The sequence below is a fragment of the Cydia strobilella genome, chromosome 5 (assembly GCF_947568885.1).
Source record: "Cydia strobilella chromosome 5, ilCydStro3.1, whole genome shotgun sequence".
NCBI classification, from domain to species: Eukaryota; Metazoa; Arthropoda; class Insecta; order Lepidoptera; family Tortricidae; genus Cydia; species Cydia strobilella.
Genome location: NC_086045.1, coordinates 3,910,425 through 3,927,754, shown reverse-complemented (window position 1 = coordinate 3,927,754; position 17,330 = coordinate 3,910,425). Strand labels below are relative to the sequence as shown.

Below are 17,330 nucleotides of genomic sequence, written 5' to 3'. Positions count from 1 at the left end.
TAGAACTGTTCTATTGAGATATTGTGGAACGAAATTAACCTTTAAAATTAAAAATATCAAAGCAAGATAGAACGAGTAAGTATTACTATCTCTTTCAAACATCTGAATTTAACCGGTATTAGAATAGGCATACCGATCACACTTCACTAAAAGTGTACAAATTGACCAAAAAACCTCGAGCCTCCTAAGATTTTCACATTGACGCGAAAATCCATTCATTATCATAGATTTACGCGGCTTGAAACTCATTTCGGCTCACTCCTGTGAGAAATAGGTAATCTCGGAGGATTTTTAAAGGCTCAATATATTGAATACTGAATAGTGATGTGTCAATCCCGGTTTTACGAGGTTAATCGACGATTTCTTTAACCTCGTATCTTATCTTATCTTATCTTATCTTATAGTTTCGGGGGCCCTTACGGATACAATTCGACTCATAGGGATCTTTTGTGCAGTTACCCCCTAGGAAAGATTCTTTAACCTCGTAAGTTTCAGAGAGATAATTTGCAGTTTGGATTTTTATTTTATTTCATAAGAGTTCGAACTTCGATATTACTTTAATCGATCGTTTTAATCACAAAATATTTTGGTTTAAAATGTGCGCGTCTGTATCCTATGTCCTAGCAAAGTCTATGACGTTAAACAACGCAATGTAAAATGGTACACGCCCAATTTCTTTATTTGCAAAAAAAAATAAGTTAAGTGGGCAGACATACCTAAAGGCGGGATTCCACCAGTACGCGGCACTGTTTGGCACAAGCAGTACAAAAATGCTTGAGCCGCACAGTGCCGCACACTGGTGGAATCCCGCCTTAAGACAGCCGTCTTATTGTCTCAGTGGGATCTTATTGTCTGATTATCACGGCCTTAAGACGCAAATATTTTTTTTTACAACAGCGTATTTATTTGAAATTTGGCACATAAGTTAATTTATAACCTCAAAACGGACATATGATACTTTTTATCCTGGAATTCATCATCTAAAAGGATGTAATAGGGGTTGCAATTTAGTACTGGACGACTACTCTACATCTACAGGGAGAGTGGACCTCTATTTAACGACTTCTATCGACTCGTTTTTTTTCTATAAATATCTAGAGAACAGGACATCACTAGTCGACACACGGCTATATTGGGAACCTGAGCCCGTGGCTCGGAGTGGCACATTTCCATATTTCAGACAGTATAATACAACCGCCGATATAGGGTTTCCTTACAATATGTGCCATGAAAAATTAATAACATATGTACGTGCGTTTTTGGACCAAGCCAAGGAGAAAATCAACGTAGTGACGTATCAGGAGCTCAAAACAGTGGCAGAAAGAAGAACGGAGTGGCGGTTACTCCACCGACAAGAGCCAGGCTCTTAAGAGTTATGATGATGTGTAGTCTTATGATGCGGCGGCTTCTATTACTCCATGTTGAGGTAGATTCTAATTTAATAATTTGTTATGGTTTTGATACGAACTTGATCGTCTTGGTCATTGGCGCGCATCTCACGCACGACTTTCACTTTATTTCGCTTGCGTGAGCGATCTTCACGGTATCAAAATATGTAATATCAAACCCATAACATGTTGTTAAATCTGTTTCGAGTTCCTTAAATAGCGAATCCTACATATCGTATGTCACTCGGCAGATACAAAATGCCTGTCTCCTTTATCATTATTACATGTCTCTAGACTCAATTTGACATATTTTAAAGCTTTTAACACCTTTAATTTTCTAGTAATCCAGTAAAGGTAACTGAAATTAATCTTTTTATAAATTACATTACGATATTATCGTCGTAAATTCACACTTTGTTTTTATTATCAAAAAACTTTTCCGAATTGAATTTTGCAATTTTGCCACCTTTGCGAGTGTTTATTGTACTTTAAATTTCTATGAGATTACAATAAAACACCTTCTTATAAATAAAATAAAAATTATTGAAATGTGTTCTTACAATTCTCCTGGTCGACTCCGGGCTTCGACGATTGCAATGCCCGTTGAAGATGAATCTCGTCCTAATTCCAGGAACTATTGCCGGTCAATCAATAACGCAACCGCGGTCATTTACAAACTGCATTTACTTCAGGGTTGTCGACGATAATGGACAATGGTCTCTAGGTTTAAAAGCTGTAACAGACGAGACACGAGCGTACGTGATCGCGACCTTGTTCTGGTCCGAGGCCTGTTCGATCGTGTGGAAGGTGACCGGGCCAAATTAAATAAGTAATTAAAAAAGCAATTGCTGCATATAAATATTGTTAATTTCAATTATTTATAATTTTTATGTCATTGGCCACTGCTATCCCAACGTGGACGCACTTTAAAGTCGATTAAATATCCCAGAAAATTTTCATATGACCGAACGCGTTTTTTCTAATAACCGTTAAATTTCTAGAAGGCAACAGGATACCTCTTTCAAAAGTATGGAAAATTTAACGGTTTTTGAAAAAAAAAAACGTGTTCGATCAAATAAAAACATCAGGCACACATACATATTTAGACGTTGCGAGATGTTACCACGCTGCGGTCGCCTTTAAAATTCAACCTTTAACATCTTGGTTTCGCATACACATTATACCTACATACACATATGGCTACCTGCGTCATTTTTGGGGTTCCATACCCAAAGGGTAAAAACGGGACCTATTACTAAGACTCCACTGTCCGTCTGTCTGTCTGTCTGTCTGTCCGTCTGTCTGTCTGTCCGTCTCTCTCTGTCGCCAGGCTGTATCTCATGAACCGTGATAGCTAGACAGTTGAAATCTTCATAGATGATGTATTTCTGTTGCCGCTATAACAACAAATACTAAAAACACAATAAAATGAATATTTAAGTGGGGCTCCCATACGAAAAACGTGATTTTTTCCCGTTTTTTGCGTACCTAATGCTACGGAACCCTTCGTGCGCGAGTCTGACTCGCAGTCGGCCGGTTTTTGCAACACCTACGCCACCTAATTCTGTCATAGTCATTGCAAAGTGTTGTAACCCTACACTACATTCAAGTCAAGTTTGCACATCCATCAATTCTTCAGCATCAACAATCTTAACCATTATGCTCATTTGTTATCTTGGCCCTATGCCCTTTGCAATACGGCCTAGGTGAGTAGGTGCCTAGGTTATCTGTGTCTTCAATATAATGAACTTACAAAATTCCACTTACTTAAAATCGATGTTTGACAGCTAAATGTTATGAATAATGCCAGACATGTCTATTGAATCGTGATGCTGATGATAATAATGACCAGGGACCCGTCCACCCCTTCCCAGAAAAAAGCCTAAAAATGGCTAAGTCGTTTATCGATTAGCCCCAACGATTGGCTTTCCCTTTGAATTGCTTACCAGTTCATTTGACTTAGCTCTAGAAAGGGGTTTCCCTTTCCGAGATACCACTTAATGGGTATCCCCTTCCTATTTCAAAAAATTATGATTTCTGTGCTGTCAACGCGCTGGACACCCAGTCCTTCACTTTAAACATAAATAAGCAATATTTGATTCTATTTTTACGAAGAGAAAGTTGAAAATGGAATAAGCGTTATAATTTATAATCGTTACCCCCTCGAAGGAGATACCGGTCACCCCTGGTTGAATCAAGTCAAAGCTAAATCTGCGCCGCAGCATACGTAGCTATAGGACGCTCCATACTTTACAAAATCTGCTCTGCCCTGTGCTGCGTGAGCCTGCGTCGCCTGCGTCTCAGCATACGCTTAGCCTTAGCCGCGTCGCATCGCCCTGCTTCGCGTTCGCAACGAGATCGCCCACGTAGGACACGTCACAAAGTATTGATTCACCCGCGCCGCACCGCTTCGCTTCGCGTTCGCGTGTTGTTCGCCTACGTAAGACGCTGCGTTAGCCGGTAACTATCTAAAATCGTATGCCGTTTGTTTCAATGTCTTTAGAAGCCTTAACATATACGGTTTTTAGGGTTCCGTACCAAAAAGGTACAAAAGGAACCCTTATGGTGCGTCTCTGTCCGTCTGTCTGTCTGTCTGTCACATTGCTAAATATCTCGAGAACTACTGAAGCTATCGATTTGAAATTGGAATAGTTATGAACAGCGCTAACCGTAACACGTTGAAAGTGTATTTTTTTCTTGAGAGGCACGATATTTTTGAAGAATTCGAGAATTTCGACAAAAGTCCATAAACTTATATTACCTACTTAAGTATATTATAAATTTTGACCAAGCTTTTACTAATTTAATTTGTATCTTATCGGTGACCTATGCCCTCAGAAATGCGGTCTAGAGTTCTAATGGACTAAATGTTTTGTCACCAATACCTAATTGACAAATAGGCAACATTATATTATCAGTCATCTTTAGTAATTATTTAGGCTGCAACCTGAATCTGTCAAAAATAATTGTTTTTACTCGGCACATGATTCAATTCGATTTTGATTTAATTTTAATAATTCATTAACAGCGATAATCGTGAAATTATTGTTTTCCTTTATGAGGACAAATAATATTTTTAATAGTGTATACAACTGTACACTCGCCAGAGATATCGGAGCGGCCGAGGTGCTTAAAAATATATGAACACGCACTCTAGCATTTGACTTTTGACTTTGAATAGAGCCGTGATCAGATATTTGTAAACACCTTGGCCGCTCCTATATATCTGATGGCGATAGTACTTAAATAGAGATACTTTATTAGGGAACCTCTAGAAAAAGTCAGGTTTGAACTGACTTCTTGCGGACTTTGGTAACCTGGCGCCATACAATCCGCACTTACAAAGCCGAGTGCACGGGCATTAGTGCACCAATTAAACCAGACGTAGATTAACGACTGCGGATTTTTCTGCAGTTATTTATACCGTTTTTAGCGCGTTCTCTAGATTTGAGATTATTTTTAAGAGAACTTTAGCCAGGCACTACATAATACACTGTTATTAAGACAAAAGTGGGGGACCACCTGCGCAAAATCGCCTTTTCATACAAACATAGTCCTCATTTCCCTCCTTTTTTTTTTTAGTCGGTTCGATTCCCAGGCGAGACTACGCGAATTTAAAAAAAAAACTTTGAATGCAGTTAAATTTCTTTTATAAAATAAAATAATGTTTCCTTTAAGTAAAATGAGCTAACATAAGGTTTAAAAGGCACTTTCCCTCCAGGGCCCATTAATTTTTTCCACCCTGTATTTATACCTACTTAAATATCATTTGCGGCATAAATAAAAATATTTTAATAAATTATTCGTGAATTAATTGGTTAGCAATTTACTTTGAAGAACTTTATAAACTGAGCGAAGTAAATTCATAATCCTTAAAAACAGTGTTTAAATGCATTTGATTATCCACAGTGATTTATAAACCTTCATACACATTAGTAATTACTATGTTGAAAGCTCACAATAAATTGATGCACTTACTTTTAATGCAATTTACGTGATAAATTGTCTCTGGTTACGAAACGAGTTGCATGTGTAGGTAGTTAATCTTATAGTTGCGTTTATGAACTCAACAAATGAAATCAACACTTTGTGGGAACACTTTTTCTTGTAGGTTTATAGGGCATCATAATTATAGTAGTCGAACCAAGCTACTCGTAACTCACACACACGTTTCAAGGACAAAGTGTCAAATTTCTGTAAAAATATCATGTTTATTGTGGCACTACCACACTTGGTCACGACTGAGTCGATGCAGAGTTAGCTTAAACGGACTCAGTCCTATATATTGGAGCCCGTTTGATCTAACTCTAGAGCTATAAGTATTTCACAGATTGAGGGGTGTTTTTTAAAAGGAGACCTCACATTTTCTTATAAATGTAAGCGGTTGTTACATAGACATTTTGTTTCATTATCAAACAAAACACATATCTTTATAAACTAAACTACAATTTGATAGGTACTCAAATAGAACCAATACTTATGCCTATGTTACCCTAGAAATGTTTGCTATTGCTGGCGATAGTTTAATAACAATTACGTTGTGTTTACATAGATAAGAAATGAGTCACTGTGTTAATACAAACTTATAAACATATCGCAGCGGTATATAACAATATAGAGGCAATGAAAGTAAAGTAGATTACTTGCATGAATCACTCTTCTATTTAGATACCCAATCAGAAGTTTATCCGAGGTAGGTATTAATTTATCAAACGTGATAATGCCAAATATTTTGTTTGGTTCCTAACTTTGAAAACAGGCTGCGATAATAATCATTAATAATAATAATCATCATTTATTCATTTCTTGAATGCGGTACAATAAAGATGTAATAAAACAATTTTTGATCAGCACATCCGGCCTGAATATAGGCATATAAATAATAAGAATTACCTATAACTATGACTAGATAAGTATGACCTATCTTGCAGCATGCAAAATTAATAAATTTACGACCTTATACTACATTATACTAAATTTAATAAATATGCGGTATATAGTCTAAAAAATCTTTCAAAGAGTAAAAAGCATTTTGTACTAAAAAGTCCAACAAATATTTCCTAAATTGAGTCATTTCGGATTTCCTTATTAAATTGGGTAGCTTATTATACAATTTGGGTGCCATGCCATAAACACTTTGGACGCGATGGACAATAGTTTGACAACACAAATGCTTAAAAATACGCTAACGCATCGTTTACGCAGAATTATTAGTTAATGGGCATAAAGGTGTCAGAAAATTGTGCAAAGTTGAACCCTATAAAATAAAGTTCAAATTTATTGTTGTGAAAATATTCCCTCTGCCAAATAGGGCCTCAAATCCGTGGCAGCAGTACTGAACCCTTGTTTGTTTCAGGAGCTGAAGGAAAGCTTCAACTATGGCCTGTTCTGCCCGCCGGTCAACGGCAAGGCGGGGAAGTTCCTGGACGAAGAACGACGCCTCGGAGACTACCCGTTTAATGGGCCTGTCGGTTACCTGGAGGTAAGTTAAATTAAGAAAGCTTCAACTATGGCCTGGTCTGCCCGTCGGTCAACGGCAAGGCGGCGAAGTTCCTGGACGAAGAACGATGCCTCGGAGACTATCCGTTTAATGGGCCTGTCGGTTACCTGGAGGTGAGTTAAATTAAGAAAGCTTCAACTATGGCCTGGTCTGCCCGTCGGTCAACGGCAAGGCGGGGAAGTTCCTGGATTAAGAACGACGCCTCGGAGACTACCCGTTTAACGGACTGTCGGTTACCTCGAGGTGAGTTATATTATAAGTATTAAAGCGGCAACCATGGCCTGTTCTGCCTGCCGGTCAACGGCAGGTCGGGGATGTTCTTGGACGAAGAACGACGCCTCGGAGACTACCCGTTTAATGGGCTGTCGGTTACCTCGAGGTGAGTTATATTATAAGTATTAAAGCTTCAACTATAGCCTGTTCTGCCCGCCGGTCAACGGCAAGGCGGGGATGTTCCTGAACGAAGAACGACGCCTCGGAGACTACCCGTTTAATGGGCCTGTCGGTTACCTGGAATTGAATTAAATTAAGAAAGCTTCAACTATGGCCTGTTCTGCCCGCCGGTCAACGGCAGGGCGGGGAAGTTCCTGGACGAAGAACGGCGCCTCGGAGACTACCCGTTTAATAGGCCTGTTGGTTATCTGGAGGTAAGTTATATTATAAGTATTAAAGCTTCAAGGCCAGTTTCATGTCATTCATGTGATATATTCTATTGTACTCAATAGAATATCACCTTCATTTAAGTGATGATATTATCTCCTCGTACGGTCGGGTGGCATCAGTCAAGATCAAGACGCAAAGTATAGAATAGAAAGCCTTATTTAGGATGTGTGTATGTTTGGCGCAGAATTTGTAGATAATTTGATTAGTCCCGATCATTTGGTAGAAGATGTAAGTATAAAGTAAGGGATCTCTTTTTAAATCGTAGTAAATATCTCAGATTTAATCAGAAATAAAGATCACCAGAAAACTAATTTATATTGCTGCGATATCTTCTTAACCCATTATTGCGTGGTTAAGGACAACATTTTGGCCCTCATTGTGTTTTTTTTCCTTACCAAAATTGTAAATGACAATTGAGCATCAAGGTGCCTTCAATTCATTACTGTAGCTATTTTAAGGCGTTAATGTGAGGTTTAACATTTCCAGCTAAAATACAAGCGGCGCGTGTACAAAATGCTGAAACTGGACGAGAAGACGTTGAAGGCGCTGCACTCGCGCGCCAACCTGCGACGCTTCCTCGAGCACGTAGCGCACGCGCAGATCGACAAGCTCACCAAGGCCTGCGCCAAGGGGCTCGACCCCAACTTCCACTGCACCGAGACCGGAGGTCAGTAGAAACTATCAAACTAAACAAAAAAATGACGGACTTAACAATGACGGCGGTCTATAGACCATAGACCCCACCGGCTTGCCTAAGTTTAGAAAATACGCAAAGAAAATTTAAGTCAATTTCCCGGTGATTTCCCCAACGACAATGACACGACGCCATTGTTCCATATGGATATTAAAACAAAAAAAATGACTGCAGCATTCGGCAAATGAGCTGCAACATTTTGTATCTATGGAAATTATGGAATTATGGCGGAACGACTTCATTATAAGTTACGGTTTTCTCAGTATGGTTGTGGATTCCCGCTCGTCTCCTCTGACCTCTCATCTCCGCCGACTCCGCCTCAAAAAGGCAGCCTTAAACTATAGGAAAATCCTCACGAAAGTTAAATAAATTGGAACATTCCTTCTACCATAGTCTGAAAGGCTGCAGTTGCGATTGGACACGTTACGTATACAAGAACCTTAAGTATGTTTAAGTAGGTAGTAGGTACGAAATGCGAAACGGGAATAACATAACGGTTTGTACACGTAAATCCTAATCAACAAAGTCGCAATAGTCGTATAGACACGGTGTACCGATTTACATACCGATTATTATCGATTGCTCTGCGTGTTAAGGCTTGAACTAGGGTTGTCAATTTCCTGGTGTGATTATGATCGGACATAAAACATTTAGCCCTAGCACGAGTGTGGCAAGACATGCCCCGCGCAAGATATAGGTAGGTACTACCTACCAATCTTTTTGTCCAGTTACAGTTTTTTTTTTCAATTAACTGTCGCAGAATGTTCTTTACTAACGCCACTGCCATCAAACGCTTCAACATATGGTATAAACTAGGTCTTATGGGATTAGTCCGGTTTTCTCATAACAAACAACATTTCGTACCTACATCAGTTCCAAGAAACTCATTGGTACCTACGAGCCTAAGCTCGAACCTACGACGTATAAAACATGTTGTTATATAGTCCGGTGCCAACCCTATCAGCAAAAAGTACTCGAGCGTGCATAATCCGCGATAGATGGCGCAGCCTTCACTACTGTACGGATATTATTATGGTCGTACATCGAGATAATAACATTGTCTGTCTCTTTCAATAACGCGATGTTAAACAGTGACATTACTTTATCACGCAGATAACAGTGTCCCTCATACGCCCGCGCTGATGAATATGTACATACACGTCAGTGACGACACGCTTGCAAATACACCTGTATTCTGCAGCTCAAACTTTACACCAAATGTGCCATTTTCAGGCAAAAGTTACCACACGGTCAGTTCAAAATTTGGTTCCATTTATCTGTTATGGTATCTTTTGCCTAAAAATCTTTATACTCTGTCATTCTACACAAAGCCTCCAACAATAAACGTTATATTACATTTATTCGTCAAGTGACGTCGAGGAAAACACGTCAAAGGTGAAGGTGACACAGACGTCACACTTTTTAACATCTTCTGGGCACATGCCTTGAGCCCGAGACGTCAGAAGCGTGCACGCTGGGCGGTCGGAACGTGCGTTCCGTGGCCGAGGCCACCCGAGGCATACGCCCCATGCGTTTCGGGGGCTTGTATTATTTTGTAGTACAGTTACATAAAACCCTTAAGATTCAAGCAGCTTTTTGTGAGCCTTACTTAGTCCGTTGGCTCCCTGCCAGCCGCATGAATAAAGATATTGAAAACCCAGCCAACTTAGCTCAAACTTGGCTAATATCAAACTTGCTCGGAGTAAATGAGACCGTATTACTGAATACTGTGATATTGCTTGAGCTCGACTAACTGACGACTTTGATTACTAAAAGTTTTTGAAATTCTTAATTTGTCTTTAACCGATTTCGTGCTCAAGAAGACTAATGTTCAATTCATATAAGATTTTTAACCGACTTTGAAATCTCAAAAGGAGGAGGTTATCAATTCGGTTGTTTTTTTTTGTTTTTTTTTATGTTTGTTACTCCATATCTCCGTCATTTCTGGACCGATTTTGAAAATTATTTTTTTGATTGTCAGTACATATAAAACGCAGTTCTGATGATGGGATCCATGAGGAATCGAGGAAACTCCTCTAATGTTAAAGGCATACATATAGTGATTTTAGTATTTTCATCAACAAATCAAGCATTTACATTTAAAAAAGTGACATTTGATGAAGTAGAACTGCTGATGATGATCAGAATGGAACTCTTCAACCATGCATAGTTCACGTTTGGCAGTGTGTCCTCTTCGTTATGTTTGTTAAGCAAGTTCAGGACCATTTTTGACAAGCTAGAGTTCTGATGATGGGATCCATGAGGAATCGACGGAACTCCTCAAATCTTAAAGGCATACGTATAGAGATTATTGTATTTTCACCAGAAAATGAAGCATTTACATTAAGAACTGTTGCATTTGATTAAGTGGAACTGCTGATGATGATCAGAACGGAACTCTTCAACGACGCATAGTACACGTTTGGCGATTTCGGCTTGGACGGGGACCCGGACACTGACCCGGATTCGGACCCGGACCGGGTTCGGACCCGGCGGACCTAAACTCGGACCCGGAGAGTTATGCGACCCTTAAATGGCTATGTATTTAATGTGTGTATGTGATGAATTGGAATCTTTAATTTGTTAAATAGGTAATTAAAATTGATTTTATTAATAATTTTCTAAGTACATACATTTCGTTATCAAGTTTTATCAGTCATTTAACAAAAGCATTAATTCTTTCCAGAAACCCCTCTAACCATCGCAGCGGGCCTCAAATCCCCCGGAAAAGTCCTGATAGCCCTCGTCAACGGCGGGGCGCTCCTAGACTACCGAACTAAGGACGGCTCCACGGCCATGCACAGAGCCATAGAGAAGAACTCATTAGAAGCCGTGAAAACATTGCTAGAATTAGGAGCGTCGCCTAACTATAAAGATGGGAAAGGATTGACGCCTCTATATTTGTCGGTGACGAACAAGACAGATCCGCTGCTCTGTGAGACGCTACTACATGATCATGCTACGATCGGTGCTGCGGACTTGCAGGGTTGGCTGGAGGTCCATCAGGTGAGAATCACATGTAACTATATGCTATGATCTAGCGTTGTGTCCTGGTTGAAGACTGAAAGAGTTAACGGCGATTAACTACAATTATGGGAATGGCGCCTCTATATTCGTTGGTGACGAACAAAACTGTTTCGCACAGAAGAATTCAGGAATGTCGTATAAAACATCGAATGTCGAATATACAATTTATAACATAATGTCGTAAGGGAGATATTTATTAAGGATAGGTATACTTATTCCTATCTAACCAGACTTGGGGTAGGTATATGAGTCGTTTGATAATGTAACTAATATACAATTTGTCTACATTTCAGGCGTGTCGCAACGGCCTAGTGCAACACTTAGACCACCTTCTATTCTATGGCGCCGACATGAACGGGCGCAATGCGTCCGGCAACACACCCTTACACGTCTGCGCCGTCAACGCGCAGGATTCCTGTGCACGTCAGCTGCTGTTCCGTGGGTGCGACAAGGAAGCGCTTAATTTCGCCAACCAGACACCCTACCAGGTTAGTACAGCACGATACAACGTCCAACCACATCCCATGTACCCACACAAACTGCGCACGGCGACAGAAGTGTCGCGGGAGTGACAAGAAGGCACTCAATTTCGACAACCAGACGCCCTCCCAAGTTGTTAGATCACGGCCCAACTTTCGTCCACATCCTATCACCCATGCACCCTCCACTCACTCACCCTATCTACATTCAGGCAGAGGTTTTCATTAAGGTTGCACCAGTTGGTAACAATGGTAACAACTAATTTATCTGCAGAAGCAGTTGAGGGTTGCGTTAAGGGGAAGGAGAGGTTTTGTCATTTGAATACGCAACTTTTTCAGCAAGTCATACAGCACCTCCCTTGTTTAAATTATGGTTTGTCTGATTTAATATCTTGTCTTTTTATTAATTATATAACAATTCAAGTCTTGGAGACCCTTTACATCTCTGGATAATTTGATGATCTTTTTTATTATATACATTTTATCTCTGACACCTAGAGACTTTTACATCTCTAAACAATGTTAGTACTTCTGTTGTTTGTATAATTTTTATTAGCTTTTTTTTGTGTAATTTGACATTTATATTTATGTAATTGTTTTTTTTTTGTAATTTTGGGTTAATTTTATTGTTTGTAAAAATTGACATGTAAAAGTGCCCCTGTGACCTACTTGCTGAATAAATGTTTGATGTTTGGTTTGGGTTTGGGTTTGTTGACACTAAATATCCGTTAATATACTTACGTGTTCCATTTCAGGTGGCCATAATAGCTGGAAACCTTGAACTGGCGGAGGTGATCAAAAAGTACAGGTCCGAGGAAGTCGGTGAGTGATTCTTCGATTGCCTTCGCATGGCTTTTGCTGGCGCATCTTATACAACGTATGAAGAGTAAATGACTCTGTTGTGGCACCACTAAGATCTGTTTTTATATTCTAGATAATAAAATGATAGGTCCATTATACAATTTATAACCAAATCTTGTTTTTGTACCACTTTTGTACAGATCTGGCGGATAAATTGGGACAATAGAAAGGTCATTTTAGTATCTGAAGAATAAAAATAAAGATTACCTCATGGGCATATTATTATGGAGGATAAAGTTTTACAAAGGCCTTAGGGTGTCAGAAAGAGAGTTTTTTTTTAAATATAATTATAGATACTCGTAAAACTGTTGGTGTGAATAGTTTAAAAGTAATCATCCTAAATACAATGTCAAAAAGTTACCTACCTATGTCAAAATATTAATAATAAAGCGGTCAAAATTTATAAATGACTAAGGGTCGGTTGCACCAAACTGTTTGTGATCGTTAAAGAGTTCGCTAAATTTTATTGTATGGAAAGTTTCATAGTAAACCACCGCGGCGCGCCGGGTGATGTTAATCAGTCTGTCAAGTGCGGATGGTGCAACTGGCACTTAGTTTTAACACCAATATATGTAGGTATATGTGTATTTATTATTGTTTAAATAACTAGTATTTTTTAATTATTTAATAAATAAATAGCGTACTTATAGATTACTCGTATAGATTCAGATATTAAATTAATGCTTTGGCTGTCTTGTCAATGCGAAAATAACTAACTATTTATATTATACATTTGAAGTATATTAACTGCATGCAGTCATCCATTCTATGTATCTTTTCTATATATAGATCCATCAATTATCATAATGGTGATGGTTGTAACAATTACATAGTATTATGTACAAATACATAATTTTATTTTATAAGTAGGTACATACACGCAATACATATTTATACAAATTGGTATTTAATAATTCAGTAGGTAAGTATATGATGGGTAATACTAATAATGTATTGTTCTATTATTTGTACATATTTATAATAATTTGTAGTGGGTATTTATATTTTTAATTCGAAGCACGATTTATTTTTACACGTTCACTAATCCCCGTTTATTTGTATTTTATTTAATGAAAACTTTTTTTATTCACAAGAACAAACAAGCAATAAGCACTATTATCCTATAATCTTGACCATATTTACAACAATAGATAAAGTACTTGCAAAAGTAACCCTAAACAGGATTTCATTGCCGTGTATAACTTTGAGCAAAATATGGTAATATGTGCTGAAAACATATTTATAATGTACCTATAAATGAGAGAAGTGAACTATTAAATTAATGTCATACAACATAAATCCATTTATGATACGGTCATAGAATTTAATTTCGACTCGTTAATTTATTTTTCGACTCCCCTCTATTTGATTTAAAAGACATCCCCCGAGTTTGTTTCAAAGCACCATTTTAGTTGTTTGGGTTAACGGAACATTGCAGTGCCGTTCCGGGGCCCGCCTCGGTATAACCCGCGGCGCCGCTCCGCCGCCTGGGGCTGGCTGGCGGGCGGCTGGCCGGGCGACCGCTCCTCCCTCGCCTCGTCCACGAGGATCCCGGAGCTGGAGGCCATGCTGAGACCGCCCGTAGCCTCGCCCTGCTCCCTCGAACGACCGTTCTCCTCCGCTTCGTCCAGCATCAGCGACGCCTCGCATCCGAGCCACGAAGATGACGCGAGCATACTTACAGGTAAAACCAGGTTCTGATGGCCGAAACTGTAAACAAAAATTATACCTGTAGATTTATAGGTGGTCATGGTTACTGAGAGTATTAAAATGGAATCACATTAGAAGCATATTCGCTAGTCACGGAATAATTAAAAGGTTCGCCACTTTTAAGTAACCAGTCTAAAAGTAATGAATTTTCTTATTCTTGGACTTGTTTACATTGTCGGCCATTAGCATTGACCCCGAAACACGACAACCATCACCATGCACATTCATCTGCATGTTCTATGTGCCTTCACTGTTTAGTCCCGGCTTTCAGCTTTCCTTCCGATATAGACTTAGCTTAGGTAAGTTTAGACACGTTAATGATAAAATGATTAAACAACTGTTTTAACATTAATCCTGCCTGTCTGTTAATATTGATACAAATGTTTTTAAATTGGAAACAACAATTGACGCAGTCGTGTTTGAGATTCTTAAACGAGAGGTTCTTGTAGAAAAGCGGTAATTATATTTAAAAAATACTCAGTTGTTCAAAAGTATCATTCGATGGAGTTTCTTCTGGAAAAAGAAGGCATTGGTCCAAACATACACTATGTTCAAAACAGTTTTGACGATACTTGTTTAATTCGGACGAATGATATTTTTGCAACTAGTTATAATGTGAGCCAAACCCTATTAATACAAAAGCACTGCAATGCAGGCTTGATCACGCCTTAGTGTTTCCATAAAAGTGTATCACTACCTAAATGATTTATGATTATGACTATGAAAGATAAAAACGCCAACATTGTAACAACCTCGTGCCAAATCGTCATATGTGGGATTTAAACATCCGTGGGGCTCAAGTCATTCGCGTGCCCAAACCGTCATTTTCCTGGGTCCCCGGCTACCATGCGCGCGCTGTCTACAGATAAGAGCGCGGACGTTAGCGACATCATCTCGGACTCGAGCGGCGTGGGCACCAACTCGGACACCACGTGCTCGCTGCAGGGCGCTGCCACGGCCGTGTGCCTGCAGCCCTACGAGCCGCAGCAGCCCGGCCAGCTCAGGCTCAACCAGGGGGATATCGTTGAAGGTACGTTACGTGGTACACAAACTGTTTACAAGTGTTTAAACTTTCTGTCGATTGTTGTGCGGTTCAATGTGCAATTACTTAGCAGTTTTTTATTTCGCGTAAACCACAGACTACACAGACACCGCACTAGGAAGCTTTTACGAAGAGCACGAGGTCACCACACATAGGTGCAATGTTATTTGTAATGTACTACGTCTCAAGAATTACACCATTTTGTACTGAAACATAGCTGTCGTAAAAGTAAACGCAACTGAATTAAGCCATCGCGCTGCCACACTTCATTATGTAGAATTCCACGAATGAGCACGAGTTGTCTTATAATATTGTATATGTTCTATCAGATAGTCTATTGTGATTTGTGATATACGCCGATCTGAATTTCACCGCACTTAGAATTTTGATAAAACAAAGAGTGAAATGAATTTGAAGAGATGTTGCGTCAATCTTGTTACGTAGGCACCTTTAGCTAGTAATATTTAAATGGCCAAAAAATCCCACCCCTGTTATTATACGAATCCCAAAAATTTTATGTTTGCAATCTAGGAAGAGTATATTTACCAGGCTGATTATTATTATTTTTGGAAATAATCCCTTTAGAAATATTTTTGATTTAAGGTTCAATCTACCTATCTACCTACATAGATTGTCATTACTGGGCATTAACTCATATTCACTTTAACAAATTCAGATACATTGCCAAACATAAAATTAAATTAATAATTTGGGTTCACTTCATTAGTTTCATTACTAATCGGTATATGTATTTTCAACCATAATAATATAACTAATATCTAAAGTAGGTAACCAATCAAATGAATAATACAACGACGAAACGATATATGACGCTTACGCACGCGTTATGTACGCGTAGAAACATTTTGTCCATGTACAAACAGCAACACTGTTAAGTGTCCATTGGTGGACCTAATGCCTTTTGTAATAAGGTTTATCGATGGACAGGTAACAGTGTGGACGATGGTACCTAATAAGAAAAACAAACATAAACGCAAAGCCTCAATTAGCTTCGTTTGTCTTAATCTGTCATTTTAACTTATGTATTTGTAAGAACGGGATAAAACATAAATTAACTAATTGAGGCTTGTAATAAGTATGCGTTTATGAATAAGGGGGTAAGAATATGTGTTGTCGACTTCACCGACACAAAAAATAAATTTAAATAGGTTCCAAATTCTGCAGATAATCAAATAAATAAATGAATGTTAATGAGCAGATTACTCTGAGTCCGGCCACGCTAAGTTTTTATGTCAAGTGCTCCATAAAGCATGGTGCTCCAACGGGTAATGTATTATTGTCACTGTCAAGTCGATGTAGACTTGTCTTAGCGTGGGCAGAGTCTATGATAATTAGAAGGTCCTATTTTAATGGGGTTGGCAACTGTCAAAGGTTTTTATGTATGGCACCAGCGTAGGTTTTACCTGACTGCAGTTTTATTCTAAGAGGTTTGGCTTAAAGGGCTAGCCTGCAGGCCTGAAAAATTTAACTATTTTTTATCAAGCAGAAACGTCTGCGAAAAATTCGCACACATCTGGTAAGCCTCCGTAGCTCAAGGCAATAGCGATTGGACCGGTGTTCCAATCGTCGCAAGTTCGCGTTTTGCCGGAGATATACATTTTTCCTTTAATATAAAAATTTGCAGAAAATTATTACACATTGTATTGTGTTGTTGTGTGTGTATTGTATTGTATTGTGTTATTCTGAATCTGACATATTAATTATTATTATTGTATTCATTATTTAAATTTATTGGATTTTGATTTTATTGTTGAGTTTTGTTTTTATTTTTAATGTATTTACTAACACATAGCTATAACGATGGTACCAACAATATTGTATGGAATCTTGAATGTTCTGAAATAAAGTTTTATTTTATTTTATTGTCACTCTTCGTAGGATTGACAGGTAAAACCTATGCTGGTGCCGTCTGTAAAATACTTCGATCGACCAACCCCATTGCGTT

General features: G+C 38.7%; 1 protein-coding gene across 1 annotated transcript in view; it reads left to right on the top strand.

Moving 5' to 3' along the window:
• LOC134741745 (SH3 and multiple ankyrin repeat domains protein 3) overlaps positions 1–17,330 on the top strand; it is a 180,786-nt gene that overhangs the window by 143,846 nt on the left and 19,610 nt on the right. Inside the window, exons 3-9 of the mRNA XM_063674639.1 lie at positions 6,745–6,870; positions 8,038–8,218; positions 10,932–11,251; positions 11,566–11,760; positions 12,507–12,573; positions 14,051–14,296; positions 15,188–15,352. Coding sequence (XP_063530709.1) covers positions 6,745–6,870; positions 8,038–8,218; positions 10,932–11,251; positions 11,566–11,760; positions 12,507–12,573; positions 14,051–14,296; positions 15,188–15,352 — 1,300 coding nt within the window. The remainder of the gene's footprint in view (positions 1–6,744; positions 6,871–8,037; positions 8,219–10,931; positions 11,252–11,565; positions 11,761–12,506; positions 12,574–14,050; positions 14,297–15,187; positions 15,353–17,330) is intronic.